Here is a 20570-nt window from a genome sequence, read left to right on the forward strand (position 1 = left end):
TTGGTTTTCCTCTTTGTTGGGGGAGCATCATCAGTGGTGGCCTTGGTCTTGCGTTTTCTTGCTTCGGCTTCAGCTGCCCTTGTTTTCTTGAGTTCTGAAGCCACTGTGGGGACCTTAGGCTTCGAGCCTGTCATACCGACTGGGAAGACAATTGGATTTACTTCCTGCCTTGGTGCTTCGGGTTCTGCCATAGCTGGCTTGTTCTTCTTCTTCTTGGCCGCCATTCGGGGGTCGATGCCTGGTCGCCCCAAAGCCTTGCGCTTTTCAGCTTCATTGTATCCCTGAACACATTTAGCAGCAAGATCCTTCATGCGCTCACGAGAACCTTTGGCTTCTTCGCGTTTTGTGCGGAATGCTTCCTTGAGCTCATGCATCATGACCTGGAAATTCTGAATGTCTTCAACATTGAGCTTGGCCATATGCTTTTTGAACTAAGCCTTTTCATAATCTATCTTATGCTTCAGCTCAACAATTTTCTGAGCTAGAGCCAGCTCAGCAGCAATGGCTCTGTGGAAGGCGATGCTGAGGCCAATGGGAAGTTGAAGATCATCAAAGCTGACATTTGGGCTGTCAAACCACTCATCAATGAACTTGTTTAAGATTTCCACATCAAAGAGAGGAAGGTCATTGAAGATTTCCGCCTCTTGCTTGCTCTTAATCAACTGCTCAAGAGCGTCATCGCCAAGATCGTTGTCGCTTGACAGATCAATGGCGTCATTCTCGTTGCGCAGAACAGTAGCGGGGGTCAGTTCTTGGCTAGTGGGTTGCATGGGCATCTTCACTTTGGCGGGCTTGGAGATGCGTGAGAGATCTTCAGACTGCACACTTGCTTCAGGAGGTGCAGTGGCCAGAGGCTTCGTCCGTGAAACCTTTGGTGCAGGGGAAGGTTTCGAAGCTTTAGGTTTCTTCTGCTTCTTTGGCTTCGGTGGTGCAGGCGCTTCGTCAAAATCAGCGTCATCTGCAGGTTCATCCACGACTGTCCCTTGAACCATAATATGAGTGATGAGACCATCTAGGTTGTAGAAGGGCCCAACAAGATTGGGTTCAGCTTCGCGTGTGCCATCGGCACGAGGAGCAGAGGGACCTGGATTGATGTCTAATCCCCGTGACTTCTTGTTTTCTTTGGCCGAGTTCTTGGCAAACTGGAAGTTTCGCTTGAACAGATTATCATCACGGCACCATAGTAATGAAGATGGATCTGCATCTGCAGGCTGTGGTCCACGGACCATGCAAGGATAGAAGCCTTGTTCAATGGCTTCAGCTCTGGACCTGGGTTGAAGATTTCTGTACAAGATGTCTCCCCACGGTCGCTTGATGGCATTCTTCTCAGCATATTCCTGGGTCACGAACCTATACTTCTACCATTGTTCTGCCCAATATCTTCGAACCCATTGGATTCGGGTTTTCCGCTGATTGTAGTCCTCCTCTGGATCTGTCTTGTACAACTCATAGAGGTCAGGAGGAAAATCTCTTGAGGTGTTTCCACAGCACTGTCTGCCACCCTTCCTTGCAGTTTCTCTGTTGCCATGAGGTTTAGACTGAAAGGCTTCAAAACTGTCAAAGTCTTCCGTCTACTAGTCAGACAAGAACTGGCTTCGGGAGAATTTATATGATGCTGTAAGAACTCTGCAAATGAATGCGTACTATGAGAACCAAGGGATTCTCCCACGGACATGTACCTGTGACAGCATTAAATGTGCGAGGGAAGGGGAAGAGGTCATATGCATTCTCAGAAGATTTTGAAGATAAATCAGTTTAGAAGACATTGACCTCACAGTGCGAAGACATTCACTCATATGTAGAGAGTTGGTTCCAGATTTGTACGAATCCACGAATAAGTACAAGTGAGGAATCTAACTACTTTGTGAAGCATAAGTGAACATACTAGGCATGCTATGAGATAGATCCAACTTGTGGGAATAGAAACCACTTGTGGTTGAAAAGGATGAATCTATTGGATCAAAAAGACTGTAAAAAGGAGGTTTTATTTACCACACGAGAAACTGCTAGACGGAGTGGGAGAGGAGGCCGAGCAGTTCGATCTTCCGTGCCCTAACTTGGCGACGGAGGACACCTACGGCGACGGCGGAGAAGACGATGTCCGCGGCCGGCGTGAGGACGGCGTCGGTGACGTCGCGGCAGCTAAGCGCTTCGTCGCCGGTGTCGTCGAGTGCTAGCGGTGGCGCTAGGGTTTGTGCGAGAGTGGAAGAAGAGATAATGACTGGGGTGAGGCGTGTATTTATAGAGATAGGGACGACACAATGTTATTACGCAGGTGCCCCTGGCGGTTCACATCTGAAGGACATGTGGCGATCATGCAACACATTGGAGGTTGTTCCACGTTCCCACACACGCCTAGATTGTCGGGTGGTTGTTCCCACTTCTCCGGGTTTCAGGCAAAAAGGATTGAGCATTGAAAACAGATTAATGTTTGTCTCTGTGTCTTCTGCTGACAAGGACGCAGAGAAGACGTTTTGATAGGTTCAATAGAATGCATATGATTTGGATAGAGAGACTTAAGACGAAAGCATAGAGAGGTTAGGGTTCGATCACATTCACTTAGTTCAAAAGATTCAACGTGAAGACATAGCTATAAGTGAATGCTATAGAGGACAGAAACTAAATTGAAGATAAACATGAGGCCATGTTAACATTGAAGATAAACAAAATGCGAAGACTTTGCAAATGTAATGCCATGTGAAAAACACTTCTCAGGGAAGTATTTGGTGGTGGCATTACCCACCGTATAGGAAGTATTAGACCCAGACACGGCGCACAATTATCATGGCGCTCCAAAGTCAAATTCCACATTAATGTATTCACACTCAGAATTGAAGACATACTTTACTTCGTGTGTTGCACATCTAAGTCATCAACATGCATAAGTGTTAGGATGTGTGCCTGATCACAGGACATTTGAGGATTCCAAGATATTTAGCTCACACCGTAACTTGCAAAACCTCTTCTCATCCAAGGGCTTTGTGAAGATATCTGCTAGTTACTCTTCAGTGTTGACGTGTATGATATCAATATCTTCCTTCATGACATGATCTTTGAGAAAGTGATGACGAATTTCAATGTGCTTTGTCTTCGAGTGCTGAACTGGGTTGTTAGCAATCTTGATGGCGCTTCCATTGTCGCAGTAGAGTTGCACTTGCTTCAGATGAATGCCATAGTCTTTGAGTGTTTGCTTCATCCATAGGAGCTGAGCGCAGCAAGATCCAGCAGCAATGTATTCAGATTCAGCAGTGGAGAGAGATACACAGTTCTGCTTCTTTGAAGACCAACATACAAGTGATCGTCCCAGAAAGTGACATGTGCCTGATGTAGACTTGCGATCCACCTTGTCACCAGCATAATCAGCATCCGAGAATCCAACTAGATCAAACTCTGAGCCCTTTGGATACCATAATCCTAGTGTTGGGGTGTGTGCCAAATATCGAAGAATTCGCTTCACAGCTAAGTGGTGCGATTCCTTTGGTGCCGCTTGGAATCGGGCACACATGCAAACACTAAGCATGATATCTGGCCTAGATGCACATAAATAAAGCAAAGAACCAATCATGGAGCGGTATACCTTTTGATCGAACTCTTTACCATTGTCGTCGGGACCCAGATGGTGTTTAGCTGGCATTGGCGTAGTGTAACCTTTGCAGTCTTGCATTCCAAACTTCTTCAGGCAATCTTTGAGGTATTTCTCTTGAGATATGAAGATGTCGTTGCGTTGTTGTCGTATTTGAAGACCAAGGAAGAACTTCAGTTCACCCATCATGGACATCTGATATTGATCTTGCATCATATATCCAAACTCATCACTAGTGTGCAAGTTCCTCATGCCAGCATGCCCTAGCCTCCGATGCCAGAGCCAGCATTCTGAAGCCTTTGCTAGAAGACATACGGCAAGATGTGGTCCTACTGAGAAATCTACCACGTACAAATCATCTTTTCGATACCCTTCAAAGACTAGAGACTTGTCAGATTCCATTAGAACAAGGCAACGATATTTTCCAAATATCACAATCATGTTTAAATCGCAAAGCATTGAGATAGACATTAAGTTGAAACCAAGGGATTCAACAAGCATCACTTTATCCATGTGTTGATCCCTTGAGATTGCAACTCTACCTAGACCCAATACCTTGCTTTTACCCGTATCAGCAAATGTGATGTGACTCTTGTCAGATGGACGTAAAGTTGAGTCCATGAGAAGACTTCGCTTGCCAGTCATGTGATTAGTACACCCATTATCAATAATCCATTCTGAAGCAGCTGGTGTCATACCCTACAGTGCAGTTGGGGGATAGGCTTCACGAAGAGAATTGTGAAGCATAAACATTTGACGAGCGAGTGGATTATGAAAGCTTAGATCGAGGTTAGGACTGATAGGGCAAGTAGCAAGCGACTTAGGAACAAAATACATAATAAGACCATTTGGGCATTTGATCTTGTGCCCTACAAGATGTTTAAGGTCCCCAGCAATAGCTTCAGACGAATTTGATTTTTGGCTGGAGACCCTTCCCTGCAAAAGAGAGTTAAGTTTTCTTAGCCACCCACATCTTCAAGGGTGGCTTCGAAGCAATGAGTCTAAGTGCAGCATCTGAGAACTTTGGCTTTGAAGCCCTAGAAAATAGTCTTGCAGGAGGGCAATAGTACTCATAAGAATAAGATAGTAGTTCTTGGTCTTATGAACATGGTGGTTTGATGAAACGCGCTCATATTCATAAGCCTGAGTATGGTTTCCCTGCAAAACATTTGTGTTAGTGCGACTCAGATGAGCCCTCTGTCTGTATGAAGCCTTTGGACCATATGAAGCCTGTGGTCTGGGGTTTGTCTTCTTCACTTGTGGTGTCATGATGACATTCACAGGAAGATTCTCCAGACACCTTTTCGGCACCCAGACTTTCTTCATAGGTGGCCCATTCCTGCAGTTAGTACCAATATACCTGGCAAACACTTCACCATTCTGATTCTTAAACAGTTTATAGTTTGCATCAAAGGATTCATCAATAACAATGGGATTAGCACAAGTGAAGCCAGATAGGGTGGATGGATCCATTGAAGATTCCTTTGCAGCAACCCATGTGGTTTTGGGGTACTGCTCAGGTTTCCAGTAAGCCATCAGCATTCATTTTCCTTTCGAACCCAACACCCTCTTTCCTAGGGTTTCGGTTCAGGATCTGCCTTTTGAGGACATCACATAGTGTCTGATGTCCTTTGAGACTTTTGTACATCCCTGTTTCAAGCAATGTCTTCAACCTAGCATTTTCATCAGCAATAGCAGTGGCATCCTCAGCAGAGGGGTTAGTTACCACATCAACAGTTGAAGATATTGCAACAGTAGCAGCAGTAGAACATCCAGCAACAGAAGTAGCATTATCACACTCAATGCATTTGAGACATGGTGGTTCAAATACTTCCTGAGCGGGACTGATCTGTTTGGCGTGAAGTGACTCGTTTTCCTTTTGAAGATCTTCATGAGCCGCTCTCAATTTCTCAAGATCTTTCTTCCTTTGAAGATAATCATAGGAGAGCTTTTCATGAGTTGTTGAGAGCGTTTCATGATGACTTTCAAGTTCCTCATACTTAACATGAAGATTTTTTATGTCTTCAATTAAGGACTAAGATCGAGCCATTTCAGCGTCTAATAGGTCATCGCTTTTGTCTAATAGTTTTTAAATATGTTCCATAGCTTTCTGTTGTTCAGTTGCAATTTTAGCAAGTGTTTTGTAGCTGGGTTTGGAACCACAATCAGAGTCATCTTCACTAGATGTTTGATAGTGAGTAGTGCGTGAGTTTACCTTGGCACCGCGTGCCATGAAGCAGTAGGTGGGAGCAGAGTCATCCTGGTCATTAGCATCGGCGTCGGTGATGGGAGTCATTGTCTTCAATGTTGAAGATGTACTTGGCAATGTAGGCTGTAGTCAGACTTGCAATGCCAGAATCAGACTCCTCCTCAGACTCCACCTCTGCCTCCTCAGAAGCAGACTCCTCCTCTCAATCCATTTCCTTGCCAACAAACTCACGAGCCTTGCCAGATGAGCTCTTCTTGTGTGATGAAGACTTTGATGAAGACTTGGAAGATGACTTTGAGTATTTCTTCTTCTTCTTATCGTCAGAATCATATTCCTTCCTTTTCTTCTTCTTGTTGTTCTCATTGTCCCACTAAGGACACTCAGAGATGTAGTGGCCAGGTTTCTTGCACTTGTGGCATGTTCTCTTCTTGTAGTCATGAGTAGAAACTTCATCATTCCTTGAGCTAGATCGTGAGGACTTTCTGAAGCCTTTCTTCTTGGTGAATTTCTGGAACTTCTTCACAAGCATAGCAAGCTCCTTTCCAATGTCTTCAGGATCATCAGAACTGCAATCAGATTCTTCTTCAGATGAGGAAATAGCTTTTTCCTTCAAAGCACGAGTTCGCCCATAGTTGGGACCGTAGATGTCTCTTTTCTTAGAAAGCTGAAACTCATGTGTGTTGAGCCTTTCCAGTATGTCAGACGGATCGAGTGTCTTGAAGTCAGGGCGTTCTTGAATCATCAGGGCTAGGGTGTCAAACGAGCTGTCAAGTGATCTCAGGAGTGTCTTGACGACTTCATGCTTGGTGATCTCAGTAGCGCCGAGGGCTTGAAGCTCATTTGTGATGTCAATGAGTCGATCAAACATAAGATGAACATTCTCATTGTCGTTTCTCTTGAAGCGGTTGAAGAGGTTGCGAAGGACACTGATTCTTTGATCTCTCTGGGTTGATACGCCTTCGTTGACCTTGGAGAGCCAGTCCCAGACTAGCTTGTATGTTTCCAGAGCACTCACACGACCATACTGTCCTTTGGTCAGATGACCACAGATGATGTTCTTGGCAGTGGAATCCAGTTGAACGAACTTCTTGACATCAGCAGCGGTGACACCTTCACCAGCCTTGGGGACACCATTCTTGACGACATACCAGAGGTCGACATCAATGGCTTCAAGATGCATGCGCATCTTATTCTTCTAGTAGGGATATTCAGTTCCATCGAGACTGGGCACGCAGCGAAGACTTTGATTATCCTTGCAGTCGACATAGCTAAAACTCCGTGTGGTTAAACCGAATCACACAGAACAAGGGAGTACCTTGCTCTGATACCAATTGAAAGTGCTAGTTATCGACTAGGGGGGTGAATAGGCGATTTTTATGAAAGTCTTCAAAACATGGAAGTTTCGAAGACAAACGATAGAAACAACTCTATTACCATGCAGCGGAAGGTAGACTACACTAAGCAAGCCATAGTCAAGTATTCAATGAGATGAAAGCACAAAGACTAATAGCAGCTAGGCAGTACAGGTCAGGATGGAAGATAGTACGAAGCCCAACAGAACAAGAAGTCACACAGTGAAGACAAATAGATAATGCAAACAGGCAATGATTTCACAAGGACCAATCTGCAAATAAAGAGATGGGAAGAATGGAACCAGTGACTCGTTGAAGACAATGATTTGTTGGACCAGTTCCAGTTGATGTGACAACTGTACGTCTGGTTAGGGAGGCTGAGATTTAACTCAGAAGACCGCGTCTTCACCTTATTCCCCTTGAGCTAAGGACACCCAGTCCTCACCCAATCACTCTGGTAAGTCTTCAAGGTGGACTTCCAAACCTTCACATACTTCGTTCACCGGCGATCCACAATGACTCTTGGATGCTCAGAACGCGACGCCTAACCGGCTGGAGGATTCACAGTCCTCAAGTGTAATAAGTCTTCAGATCACACAGACAGGAAGACTTCGGTGATGCCTAACACTCTTTGGCTCTGGGTGTTTAGGGCTTTGTCCTCGCAAGGAATTCTCTCTCAAAGGCTTCGAGGTGGGTTGCTTTCAAACGACAAAAGTCGTACACTAACTCTAAGCAGCCAACCATTTATGGTTGTAGGGGGTGGGCTATTTATAGCCACTAGGCAACCCGACCTGATTTGTCCGAAATGACCCTGGGTCACTAAGGAACTAACACATGTTCCAACGGTCAGATTTCAAACACACACGGCAACTTTACTTGGGCTACAAGCAAAGCTGACTTATCCGGCTCTGGATAAGATTTGCTCTCATTGTCTTCACTCGAAGACATAGGATTTTGGTTAAGCACCACTTCATTCATTCTGACTGGTTCACTTGGACCCCACTTAACAGTATGGTGGTTCCTATGACTCAATAAAGAAGAAAAAGAACGATGAAACAACTAAGTCTTCACGCTCCATAGTCTTCACGCGATGTCTTCTCTTGTCATAGTCTTCAATGTGAATGTCTTCACATACCACCTTTGACTTCAATATCTTCATACATTTTTAGGGGTCATCTCTGGTAGGAAAGCCGAATCAATGAGGGACTTCTACCTGTGTTATCCTGCAATTCTCACAAACACATTAGTCCCTCAACCAGGTTTGTCGTCAATACTCCAAAACCAACTAGGGGTGGCACTAGATGCACTTACAAGCTCCCACGTGCACTTTGTCCATTTTAGCATGCCGTCGTGCCAAGTTTTCTCTCATGTGTTCACACTTGGAGTAAAAGACAATGATCTTACCGTTTGAGAGTTTATGGGCTAAAGTGAACCAACTTGTCAAGTTAGGAAACCCGGGTACATTCTACTCATACTAATATTTCTTTAGACTCGGAATATTGCCGTTAAAAATATGTTTGGAGAACTATCCTTTAGTTACTCGAGTGATCCTTTGCATATGGCCACAAGACAAGTGAGAAGAAATAAGGTGGCACCCCGTTATGTAGAGCAAATTATCGCTCAAGATTATATTTCAACCCGAGTAATCAAGGAAGTACACCCTGCTTACAAAAAATTCCAAAAATGGAATTGATCTACAGATCATCTGCAGTGCATATCCAAATTATCAAACTTTATTGAGCCTTACCACTAGTTATGGCAAATCTTTGCGTGTGACAAGTATCATTTCTCAACCTCCTCAAAGTTTCTGCGGCAAACAGTTTCAGGGAATAATTTATTAAGGTTCTAAGACAACCTAAACACCAAACTCATTCACAAATAGCTTCTCTTTCTTATTTATTACTTCATTGTACCATGGTATCATGTTACTACTTCATTGTGTTAAACTAGTATCTTATTTATTATGATATGGTACCATGGTATGATACTAATAGCTTCTCTTTCTTCAGTTTATATTGCCTCATGTCATTCATATGACTAGTTGGCATTCCATAAGGATGCATGGTACTATTTTATGATACCTCACTCTCGGAGGTATTAGGATTGCTTGGAATTTTCGTGAGTTATCTAAAGATGGTTTCATGGTGGTGATGTGACTTACTGTTTGATTTTTTGAATAAAGGGTGAACTTAGTAATATAGCATTAAGGGGATACTTGGCATGATAAGCACATACACGAACTCTGCACTACTAGAGTGCACACATGCTAATTTGAACACGCACACACACCATAGCAAGTAAAGTCATGAGAGACCAAAATTACTAAGCATAAGTCGTAGGTGTTGGATGGCATGTCTGAAGTCCTGATTGCATCCAGTCCAGCACACTCACATATCCTGATGCTTCCAAATCCTAGTTATGTGTGGGTTTTGGCAGCGTGCAAAGCATGGTGTGATGATACATAGCAATGGGTAAGCTCTAACCTTGCTCAATCATGGCATGATGATACATAGCAATGGGTAAGTTCTATTCCTTGCTCGGCTCGGGTATGCAAGATTTCTTCCTTGTGAATTATGATCATGTTCCATGTGTTCTCACACTTAAATAGGACCACTTCATATCATGTGGTGCAACTTTAATGTGGCTGGATGCTTATGTGTAATTCAATATTGCTATAGAGAGCACATGAGCATTCATGTACGTTCTGAGCGTCCCCTTCATCAATGAAGTAGCCCTATAGTAGACACGTTGATCTATCAATTCAGTTCATAGCGCAACTTCTTTATATAGTGACATTTTGAGAAAGCCTTTGCAACCGTTGTCGGTTTACTGAAGAAATAAACATCCCTAAGCAACGAGAATCTTTCTCTCTTTTTTAACTGAGTAACCAGAATCTTTGAAACACAATCACATATGGACCAAAAGTTATTCGACGATCTTTTGGTAAAAGTCTTACCTAATTCTCTTCAAAGGAAGATGGAAAGGATGTGAGTAATACTTTAGTCAACACGAATGCACAGTCCAACACCAATCTCCATTCAATCAAAGCATTGCAATGTGTGGTGGTGTTTTCATTCTCGATCGTCACCTCCTCGCCTCATACCTGGGTATCCTGGATCGGACGATGACGACACCTTCAGCGTCGTTCTCTCTCCTGGGGGCATCGTTTTGGAGCAAGTGCTAGCTGGAAAGGGAGGTAGGTGGAGCAGTGTTGCATCTTCGGCATCGAGTAGAGTGGATATCGGCGGCGTGCCGCAGTGGGGTCTCAGTGCTGGAGCGTGTTGATGAGCACGCGCAGTAGGATGACGCTGTCTGGCATCATGGTGGCGTCGACGGCAGAAGCGTCTGCCAACGTCAATGCATTGAGCACTCCTAAAGATGGGACAACAGAATATAGCGACGACGGAGTATTGAGCGCGTGCATGTGGTGCGTGTTTAGGGTCTGCTAGACCAGTTGGTGCTCCCGGCTAGCCAGCGGGCAAATTGATGAGACCACCAGATCTCATGGTGTGTGTTGATGAGAGATCAGAGCACATCATCAAATTTGTAGGTATGATGACAGTGTTTGTCAGGAAGGTGACTTTGAGTTGTCTCATGTATTTACTTTGCAAGGTTTTGTTTAATAATTAAATAAAAAACTTTTCGATAAAATAAACGTCCTCACCTCATGATCTTCGTTGACGGGACAACACACAAGTAGTTAAATGGATTTATAAATACTTTATATCTTTGTTGTTTGTTAAAAGGACAAGGGGTAGCCCGGGTGACTAGCTCTGCACGTGCACTTTATTCATTTCAGCATGTCATCGTAGCAAGTTTTCTCTGATGTGTTCACACTTGGAGTAAAAGACTTTGATCTTACCGTTTGCTAAAGTGAACCAACTTGTCAAGTTAGGAAACCCGGGTACATTCTACTCATACTAATAATACTCTTTTCGTTTCTAAATATTTGTCTTTTTATAGATTTCAAATGAACTACCATATACGAATGTATATAGACATATTTTAGAGTGTAAATTTATTTATTTTTCTTCGTATGGAGTCATTTGTTGAAATGTTTAAAAAGACAAATATTTAAAAACGGAGGGAGTATTTTTTTAGACTCAGAATATTACCATTAAGAATATATTTCGAAACTATCCTTTAATTACTCGAGTGATCCTTTGCATATGCCCACAAGACAAGTGAGCAGAAATAGGGTGGCGCCCCGTTATTTAAAGCAGTTTATATGACTTCTATTTCTATTGCCAGGTCCTGGATTTTGTTTGTGAGCCCCCGCGTTGCCTCCCGCCAGGGCGACTCGGGCGGCACCCAAAAACCTAGCCGCCGCCAGCCCGCACTCCCTCCTCCCCTCCCTCCGCCGCCGTCGGGGGACGTCGCTGGTCTCGCGGTGGCGGGGGACATCACCTATCTCCCGCGTCTCTAGGGTTGTGCGGAGTCCCGATTCGTATGGAGACGCGCCCGATCCGATCTGCGGCGCAGTGGCGTCGGCGGCGGCGCGGGACGTGGGCCCGGCGGCGGCGGCGCGCCATCTGCCTTTGGATCGGTGACAGCGATGTGGAGGGCCTGGTGGTAGCATCGGCGGCACCTCCAGTCAGATCTGTTCTGGCTGGTGCAGCCGGCGGTGGTGGTCATCTCTTTAGCCAGAGGTGGTCGGGCCGCGGCTGGGTGGTCGGATCTCGAGATTCGTCACCTAGTCCTGGCTTCGAGTCAGGGAGACATAGTTGCCGGTGAAAACCGAGTCGTTGGCGGGCGATGGCGGCATTTTGCGCCGTTACCTTGATGAAGGCATTGTCGTGTAACTGTTGTCGACCCACTCGTGTTGCTTCGAGGGAAAACCTAGGATCTGGTCTTCTAGATCGGACGATGGCGGTAGTACGGTGTCATTTCTCTCTTGGGAGCATCGTTTGTGGAGCAGCGCTTGAAGACAGAGGTAGAAGGTGGAGCGGCTTCCTCTTGCACGAAGCTTCGGTGGAGCTGTCAAAGTCTTGCCTGGCCGACAGGTGCTACGCTGAGTCATGCCTGGTTAGCAGGTGCTACGCACGACAAATCTTCCAGTCTTCGCGTCTGGACGGGCGAGCACAGGGTGGTGGCGCTGTTGGGCGCCATGGTGGCGTCAACGGATGTCCGGATTGACAAGGATGATGTGGATCTCTCTCATAAAGATGGATCAGTGGTTCGATAATGATGACGGTTCCTAAAACATGTGCATGTGGTGTGCGCTTTAGGTAGGTTGCATCGGATGTTGGTCCTAATACGTTATGTGGATGGATTGGTGACAACACCAATTTTAGATATGAGGAATGAGAACACTCCACATTATCGAGTATGTAGGTATGAGTGATGGCTTCGGATGGATTGATGTATGTTCTTGTCAATCCTTTATAAAATAATTAATAAAAATGATTGCATGCATCGATTGATGCATAGGCCTAAGGTTAACCTCCTTCTCTTAAAAAAATGTAAAGCAATTTATTGCTCAAGATTATATTTCAACCCGAATAATCAAGAAACTACTCCCTGCTTACAAAAATTGCAAAATGGAACTGATGTACTTCCTCCGTTTCAAAATAGATGACTCAACTTTGTACTATATAAAATTGGATCATCTATTTTAGAACAGAGGAAGTACATATCATCTACAGTGCATTGCCAAAATTTTCAAACTTTATCGAGGCTTACCACCAGTTCTGGCAAATCTTTGTCGCGTGACAAGCATCATTTCTCAACCTCCTCTTAAGTTTCTGCGGCAAACAGTCTCAGGGTATAATTTATGTAAGGTTCTAAAACAGCCTAAACACCAAGCTCATGCACACACAAAAATGCTATATTCCCTACATCTCAACGACCAAATATACAACATCGACGACGATAATGGCAGACCAAAACAAAGATCAACTCAACACAAGAGACCATAGATAAGACTATGCACACTTCTGATCTGCAACTTCTGGCCAACGGTTTCCTGTTTCATCAATCCTCTCTACCTCTTTCGTTACGATATACTACAATATACACACACACACACATGACATATGAACAACAGAGCGTGGCGATGACTTGGTATCAGACCTGGCACACCATGCCTACCTCGAGGGTCGAGGCATGAGGTATGTTAGCCGCGGTGACAGAACCTCGGCTGTTCCTCCTCAGGAACTCGTAGATGTAGTTTATGGCGATCTTCTTCACCAGGCCAGACCCGCTCTTCGCCCTCATGTGCGCGCGCCCCGTGATGAAGGACATGCCTGCCTCTCTGGCATCCGTCAGCTCCTGCAGCTCGCTGCGGACCTCGCCGTCGATCTTCGCGTCCTTCGGGAGCGCGAACCTCACCCTCTTCGCCTTCGGTCCTACCGCGTTCTGGTACGTCTCCTTGCCCGTGGACAGTATCGACGAGTCTGACCCGTTGATCTCACTGTCATCGTCCTCCTGAAATGGTAGGCCTTTGCTGATGGAGGACAGCCTCTCACAGGCATGGTCCGTGGCACCGTCCAGAGAGCCGTTTTGGTCGTCGGAGTCGCCGCAGCGGATGAACTCTGCAATGCTGCACACTAGGTCCTTCTCAAACTCTATGTCATCCTTCGGCACGTCGCGGTATCCGTATCGGACAACCACCCTGTATAGACGGTACTGTTTTGGGCCGACGCGGCCGACCCAAAATCGCTCCTCGGGTCGGATGTGCGGTATAGGCACTGATTTAATGCACAGAAAGACCAGAACCTGGTGAAAGATATAATTTACCATTTTAGAAGTTCACTAGATGCACGTAACAATGAACTAAGATTAATTATTTAGCAGAGTGTATTGGGGAAAGCATAAAGAATAGAGATTGGTGTGTATTCTGAAAACAAAAATGTAGAAGTTGATGAAGATACCTGGTGAAATGCAGGCAGATTGGTGACAAAGTGAGAGAAAATGGCTGGAATCCCAGACATAAGCTCTGTATGTATCAGACCAATCCCTCGGACGCGTACAATCCCCAATGAAGGGCCGAGATTCAAGAGCCAACTTATAGAGACCTTGTTTTCGACATCAAACTCGTACTTCTTTATGGCACCATAATGCCACACGCACATCATTATCATGAAAAATAAGGAGAGCATGATGGTTACCCAAGCCCCTTCCCGGAACTTCACAAGGGATGCTGAGAAGTAAAGAACTTCAATTGCACCAAAGAATAGAAGGAACACGAGAGAAAACACTATGCTCTTGTTCCAGCAAAGAACAATAACCAGTGACATCAAGCAAGTAGTGACCAGCATTACAGTTATGATCGCCAGACCTGTAACAAGAAACACACATAAGCTAGGCACCTGAAGTTGACCGTAAATTTATATACAAAAAATTAAGATAAACAGAAGAGCTTCCATCCTGTGACTGTTTACGGTAATGAGAAAATATGCCGTACTCTCCTGAACTGAAATTATATACATATCTAACTGTGCTCTTTACCTTGTGCATTTGTCAAGTGCTTTGTATCTCTGAAGCCTATAGTAACAGCCAGGCATAGTATCATCAAGATCCAATTGATCTCTGGTATGTATATCTGACCATGTACTGTAGATGATGTATGCACAATCTTCACCTTTGGGAAGCAACTTAAGGAACAACACTGTTTGATAATTGAGAATGTGCCAGTAATAACTGCTTGACTCCCAATAACGGCTGCGAGTATTGCAATCACCAGAACAGGCCATCTGATTTTTTCTAGAAAGAGATTATTGCATAAGTATAGATATTAAAAGGGGGTACTTGTTATACAGTTATACTCACTTCAGTGTTTACCAATGAGGGTGAAAATATAAACATAAATAGTACCTGGGACTGATACGTAGAATCCAATATGATTAATATTCTCAAAATTGTGATGTCTTGAAATGTAAGCAGCTTGTCCCATATATGCCAGTATCAGAGCTGGGTACACTAAAGATGTGAAAGCTATCTGTTGGAAGTAAAGCATAGGGGTAAGGGATTCTGCACTCGACACAAATAAGTACTTATGGTGAAGATCACCAGAGGAAGGATGGTGGTAGCGCATATTAATTCCTAAGGACTAGTTTTTTATTTATCATGCGGCTTTTGAAGCATTCCAAATTGAAACATCCTACAAAATGCTTTCTGATATAGGTATTACCAGAGCATCTGTGTTAACATAGAGAATTGGGGCTTAAATGATGGAAAACAATAGACATTTCGATATTCCTATTCATAAGTGTAGTTAAAAGTGAACATCATCAAATAGTTTACTCAATGAAATGAAGTAATCAATCATTATATTGAACTGGCTCTAAGTTTCATTGGCTCTTCCCCCTCAAGTACAATTGTACACAAAGCAGAGCTTAGTCAAGTGAGCAACTTCTCTCAGCACGGCTGCTACTAGCTTAATAAACACCGCAAAGTAGCACATGTTATTGCCTGTACAATGATTAGGCAGAGTACATGGGAGTACTTACTTCATAACCAAACGGAGCAATATCCGTTGTCATCGATTAACACAGCAACTAAATCAGCACATGTTACATAGTCTGAGAAAGTTAAACTCAAGCTGCCCCATCTAAATTCGCGTAATCAACTACCGCTATACTCATTGACCCCTTCAACAAAATGGAAGTTCAAATTCAGTTAATACATTTTTTTTGCTTGAACAGTGTTATCCAATTCCCTAATTTATCTGTATTTTTTAAAGTTCAAGTCCTTACATAAGTATTTGGTTTTCATATATTGCAGAACTGTATCATATAAGAACTTTGATTATTCGTTTAACTATACCACACAGCGCCTCTTACTTCAACAATGTGGCCTTTGTACTCTTTGTAAAAATGGTAGACATTTAATGCATATGCTCCCAGCAAACAATTAAAAGTCACTAATTCTAAGGCAAAGGGATGGTAATTCATGCCATGTGGCAAAACAAATATCCGCACACTCATCTCGTACCTTGATTGAAGACTGAGAGAAATGTCCAAGGTCTGCATACATAGCTTCAGAACCTAATAGTTCGAACAGATATACATGTGGTCAACTTATCATCATCATCCATTTAAAGTGGCGGAGTCAAATGGCGCATAACGGCTATTTTCGGCCCTTACCCGTTACGCATAGAAGGATCCCACCCAGCGACATCCAGCCACCTCTCTGAGTCTTCTGGAGAAATTTGTACGCGTAGTATGGCGAAAGAGCTCGATACACATGGGGATTCCAGTGGAGGATGTTGTAGAGCCCTATGATGCTGATGCAGAGAAGCCACAAGCAAACGATGGGCGCGAAAAGGAAGCCGACCCGGTGTGTGCCGTAGTGTTGCAGGGTGAATAAACCCACCAATATAGCGCATGTCACCGGTAGCAATATATCTGAAAAAACCAACATGTCACAACTCATCACAAACCCTCAACACAATATTCAGAAGAAGAAGATAAACATCAAAACAGAAAACAGCAAGTAATTAAATAAATTTCTGGAAAATTTATTTAGTCTGAGTCCAAAAACATAGCAACCACAAATCGGTATTGAGCAATCCTAAACGAAAGCAGAGCAAGCAATTGGCTTACATTCGTGCTGCTCATTGTCCAGCTCCAGCTCCAGCCCTGAAACCGCCGAGAACACTGCAACAGAGAGGAACAAGAAGGCGTCAGGCTCTGACATGGCATCAACCAATGCTACACCAAGGGCGTAACTGAATCTCGGAGGAAGGACGAGGAGGGAGGAGGGAGCGACCAGAGACGGCAGGGGTGAGCACGCCGTCGCCGATGACCATGCAGGTCCCGAGCAGGGCGAGCAGCAGCAGCAGCCTCTGCAGGACCCTGTGGCGCTCCAGCGCGGCGCGCACGGCCGAGAGGGGCGCGGGCGGCGACGCGCCCTCGCGCCGGGCGGCGAGCTCGTCGGCGTCGGGGAGGAGCCCCGCGCGGACGCGACGGCATATGAGGGAGTAGAGCGCGAAGGTGCCGCCCTCGCCGTGGTCGTCGGCGCGGAGCACGAAGAAGACGTACTTGAGGAGCGGGATCAGGGTCAACGTCCAGAAGACGAGGGAGAGCACGCCGTAGATCTCCTCGTTCCCCGCCGAATGCTCGATGTCCCCGCCGGCGAAGGCGCTCTTGAACACGTACAGCGGCGACGTCGCCACGTCGCCGTACACCACCCCGAGGCTCTGGTACGCCAGCAGCAGCTCCGCGCTCCACGGCTGCAAGCCGCCACCATGAAAGAAACCAAGAAACCGCCGTCACCGCGGTGCCCCCGACCCAAAACAAACAAACACCGAATCTTCCAGACGGAATCCAAGAAAACGGCGGGGGGCTACCCCACTCACCTTCCTGCGCGCCGCCCTCGCCGCGCCGCCGCCGCCGCTCTCCGCGTCCATTCCCGCCCTTCCTCTGCCTCTCCCGGTCGCTAGCTCACGCGCGCGTCACGCTGCCCAACTGCCAACCGCCAGGCGCGCAAGTTGCCACCTTCGCCGCGCCCATACGCTTGCGCGCCACCCCCGCAGCAACACGGACGTCGAATCGGGAGCGGGGAAGACAAGATTTCGGCAGCAGCAGCGGCAGGCAAATCCCGTTTTGACAGGATTTCTCGGTGTGGACTTTGGAGAACAAAACAGCGGAAGCAAGCCACGCACGCTCCCTTCTTGTAGCTTCTCGCTCGCAAGAACAAGCGAGCAACTACCAACTCGTGTCCCGGCCCCTCACCACGCGGTAGAAAAGCAGCCCGAAACCTCCATTAAAAAACCCGAGGCGCATGGCGCACGCTAGGCGGCCGCTAGGACAGGAAAAGGGACGATTTGGAAGAAGCGAGAGCGGGCCAACCGGAGGGGACGACCGCCTGCGCAATTATACTCTTCTACCAACCCCTTCGATTCCTTCCGAGAATCAGGAGGGCGAGGCTTCTACTTATGGCCGCGGAGGTCAGCGAGCACTGACGGTTGGCCGGAATCGCGGGGGCGGGTGTCAGGTGCTGCGCAGCCGTATCGGGGGCGCGCAAGGTGATCTGCGGTCGCTCTTTTTAGGCTCTTGCATGCCACCGTATGAGTAGTGGGATGGATCGATCGATCTCCGGCTGTGGCTATCGGTCTCGCTTTTCCACGGTGGAACTCACCTGCCACTTCCTCGTCTGCTTCTTTTCGTGCGATCTGGCGATGCCTTTTTTTTTTTTTGCGGGTGATCTGGCGATGCCTTGCTCAAGAGGAAAACGTCATTCTCTCCCGTCCATCAAAGTCATGGTGAGATGAATAGATGATGGGCGTAATAATCCATTAAAACCCCATTGAATGTGAATCAATGTGGTAACGCTGGAAAATGGTGTCCTGATTTGAAGATGGCCTCTCTGGCGTAATAACGTGATCAAGTTTCTGTCATTTCTCGGCGGATTATTTGGGCGTCCTTTTTATGAAAGTCAAAGCGGACATAAACCCGGGATCTGCTTAGTCTAATGGCGAACTGACAGCTCTTGGCGGAGATAAAGAAGGGTCTCTTTCTGAGTTTGGTTCGCGGCAGGCGGTGAAAGATGATAACTTGGATGCTGATACCCGTACTGCTCGTTGAAGCGGCGGGCAAGGAGCCACGGAACGCATGCTTGGTACGTGCGGAAAAGGACAATGAAAGGATGATGGAACAGGGGCACCAGTCTCATCCGTTCGCCTGGATCCGTATGTGGACGGTAGCCAAATGTCGGCTGTAAAAATTGCAGTCATGTACTCGTAAGGGCATCCCCTGACCCCGCAAATTTGCTCTCGGACGGATATTGATGCCAAAGACGGCCATCATCTCACGCTGACCACGCGAATTAACTTGTGATCGGATGGTTAGAGGGACTGTGATATCCTCGGTCCATCAGGGTTCAAGTCTCGGTGTTCGCATTTATTTTTGTATTTATTTCAGTATTTTCGGCACTGCGCATTTAGTGGGAGGAGACGTTCTTGTCGACGACGTAAATTTCAACATGATATGCCGACTCAGTTTTTCGGAGGTGCTTATAAGGGTAGGGTGTGCATGTGTGTGTTCATAGGGGTGAGTGTATGCATGTGTATATGAACGCTTGTGTCTGTACTGTGTTAAAAAAAACTAGCGCTGACCACATACATTTCAAACACTGTTTTAACTAACCCAATGAAATTCATGTAAATATGGTAGATTTTTATATAAACCGGACGAGATTAATTATATTTCAAATATATTTCATACAAACCAAACAAATTCATTACATTTTGAACAATTTTTAACTAAATGCTATTCTAAATGATCGCCGACACCCGCTCCTTATGTCCGGCCATGAGCCCTGGGAACTGAAGCTCCGACTCTTGTCTTCGTCTTCTCCAATTTCGCCTGGGCACTCTCCAATTCTGCCTCCACAGCCTCCGCCACCGTAGCTTGAGCGGCTAATAGACCAATGATTTTTAGCTTACCAAGCTTGGCTTCAAGCGGAGGGGAAGAGCGGTGGCCTTCCTGAGACTCGAGCGGCGGCGACCTACCACGCACTGCTCTTCCTCGCTGTCGAAGGCATCTGCGGACGTGTCGGCTTCGTGGTCCTGGCGGCGGAGCGTGGCCTTGGCGGAGCCGGCGATGTCGTCCTCATGGTCGCTCTTCCCCATGCCTCGTTTGCCACCTCGCCCATCTCCTTGTAAGCCTCCAGTTCCGCTCGGCCTTGGTACGTGCGGAAACGACAGTGAATGGGTGATGGAATGGGGGCACCAATCTCATCCGTCCGCCTGCACCCGTATGTGGATGGTAGCGAAATGCCAACTATAAAAATTGAAGTCCTATACTCCTAATGCATTATTATTTTTGGTATGTCGGCTCATATTTGTTTTTGTGTGTTTGCTACGCATAAATTGCCTGGATTCAAAAGGTAGGCGACGTGGTTGGCCACAACATCAACTTTAAAAGGGAGAAATGGGGTTTGCATGGACGGGGGGACGGGGGGGGGGGGGGGGGGGGGGTTGGGCCGAGTTTTGGGAGCCTGTTGGAGGAAAGAAAGGAAATATGCCCTAGAGGCAATAATAAAGGTTTTATTTATATTTCCTTATATCATGATAAATGTTTATTGTTCATGCTAGAATTGTATTCGGAAGCAGCAAATGAAGGAGTCTAGATAAAGGAGTTCATATCCGATCTAGGTGTAATACCTAGTGCATCGGGTCCAATGAAAATCTTTTATGACAATACTGGAGCAATTGCCTTAACGAAGGAATCCAGATTTCACAAAAGAACCAAACACATCAAGAGACGCTTCAACTCCATCCGTGATCAAGTCAAGGAGGGAGACGTAGAGATTTGCAAAATACATACGTATCTGAATGTAGAAGACCCATTGACTAAGCCTCTTCCACGAGCAAAACATGATCAACACCAAGACTCCATGGGTGTTAGAATCATTATAATGTAATCTAGATTATTGACTCTAGTGCAAGTGGGAGACTGAAGGAAATATGCCCTAGAGGCAA

The 20570-nt window shown here is 45.9% G+C and overlaps 1 protein-coding gene across 1 annotated transcript; it reads right to left on the minus strand.

Annotated features, from left to right (window-relative positions):
* Positions 1-12953: 12953 nt before the first annotated feature.
* On the minus strand, positions 12954-18214 carry LOC125518517 (potassium transporter 24). Its single transcript, XM_048683337.2, has 9 exons — positions 17445-18214; positions 16856-17318; positions 16690-16743; positions 16231-16491; positions 16079-16131; positions 14960-15083; positions 14594-14848; positions 14017-14423; positions 12954-13861 (listed from the first exon to the last, which is right to left on the minus strand). The coding sequence occupies exons 1-9, from the start codon at positions 17493-17495 to the stop codon at positions 13211-13213; spliced, it is 2319 nt and encodes a 772-aa protein (XP_048539294.1). The 5' UTR covers positions 17496-18214; the 3' UTR covers positions 12954-13210.
* Between the last annotated feature and the right edge of the window lie 2356 nt (positions 18215-20570).

This window comes from Triticum urartu, chromosome 7A, assembly GCF_056163025.1.
Source record: "Triticum urartu cultivar PI428250 chromosome 7A, HENAU_Tu73, whole genome shotgun sequence".
In the NCBI taxonomy this organism is placed as follows: domain Eukaryota; kingdom Viridiplantae; phylum Streptophyta; class Magnoliopsida; order Poales; family Poaceae; genus Triticum; species Triticum urartu.

Bases quoted from the DNA above. Each gene is read 5' to 3' on its own strand.
- LOC125518517 (XM_048683337.2), bottom strand. From the start codon at position 17,495: ATGGACGCGGAGAGCGGCGGCGGCGGCGCGGCGAGGGCGGCGCGCAGG. The intron at 16,744-16,855 runs GTCGCTCCCTCC...TCTCTGTTGCAG, and splicing joins GCTCACCCCTGCCGTCTCTG to TGTTCTCGGCGGTTTCAGGG. The intron at 16,492-16,689 runs GTAAGCCAATTG...TGGTTTTTTCAG, and splicing joins GGACAATGAGCAGCACGAAT to ATATATTGCTACCGGTGACA.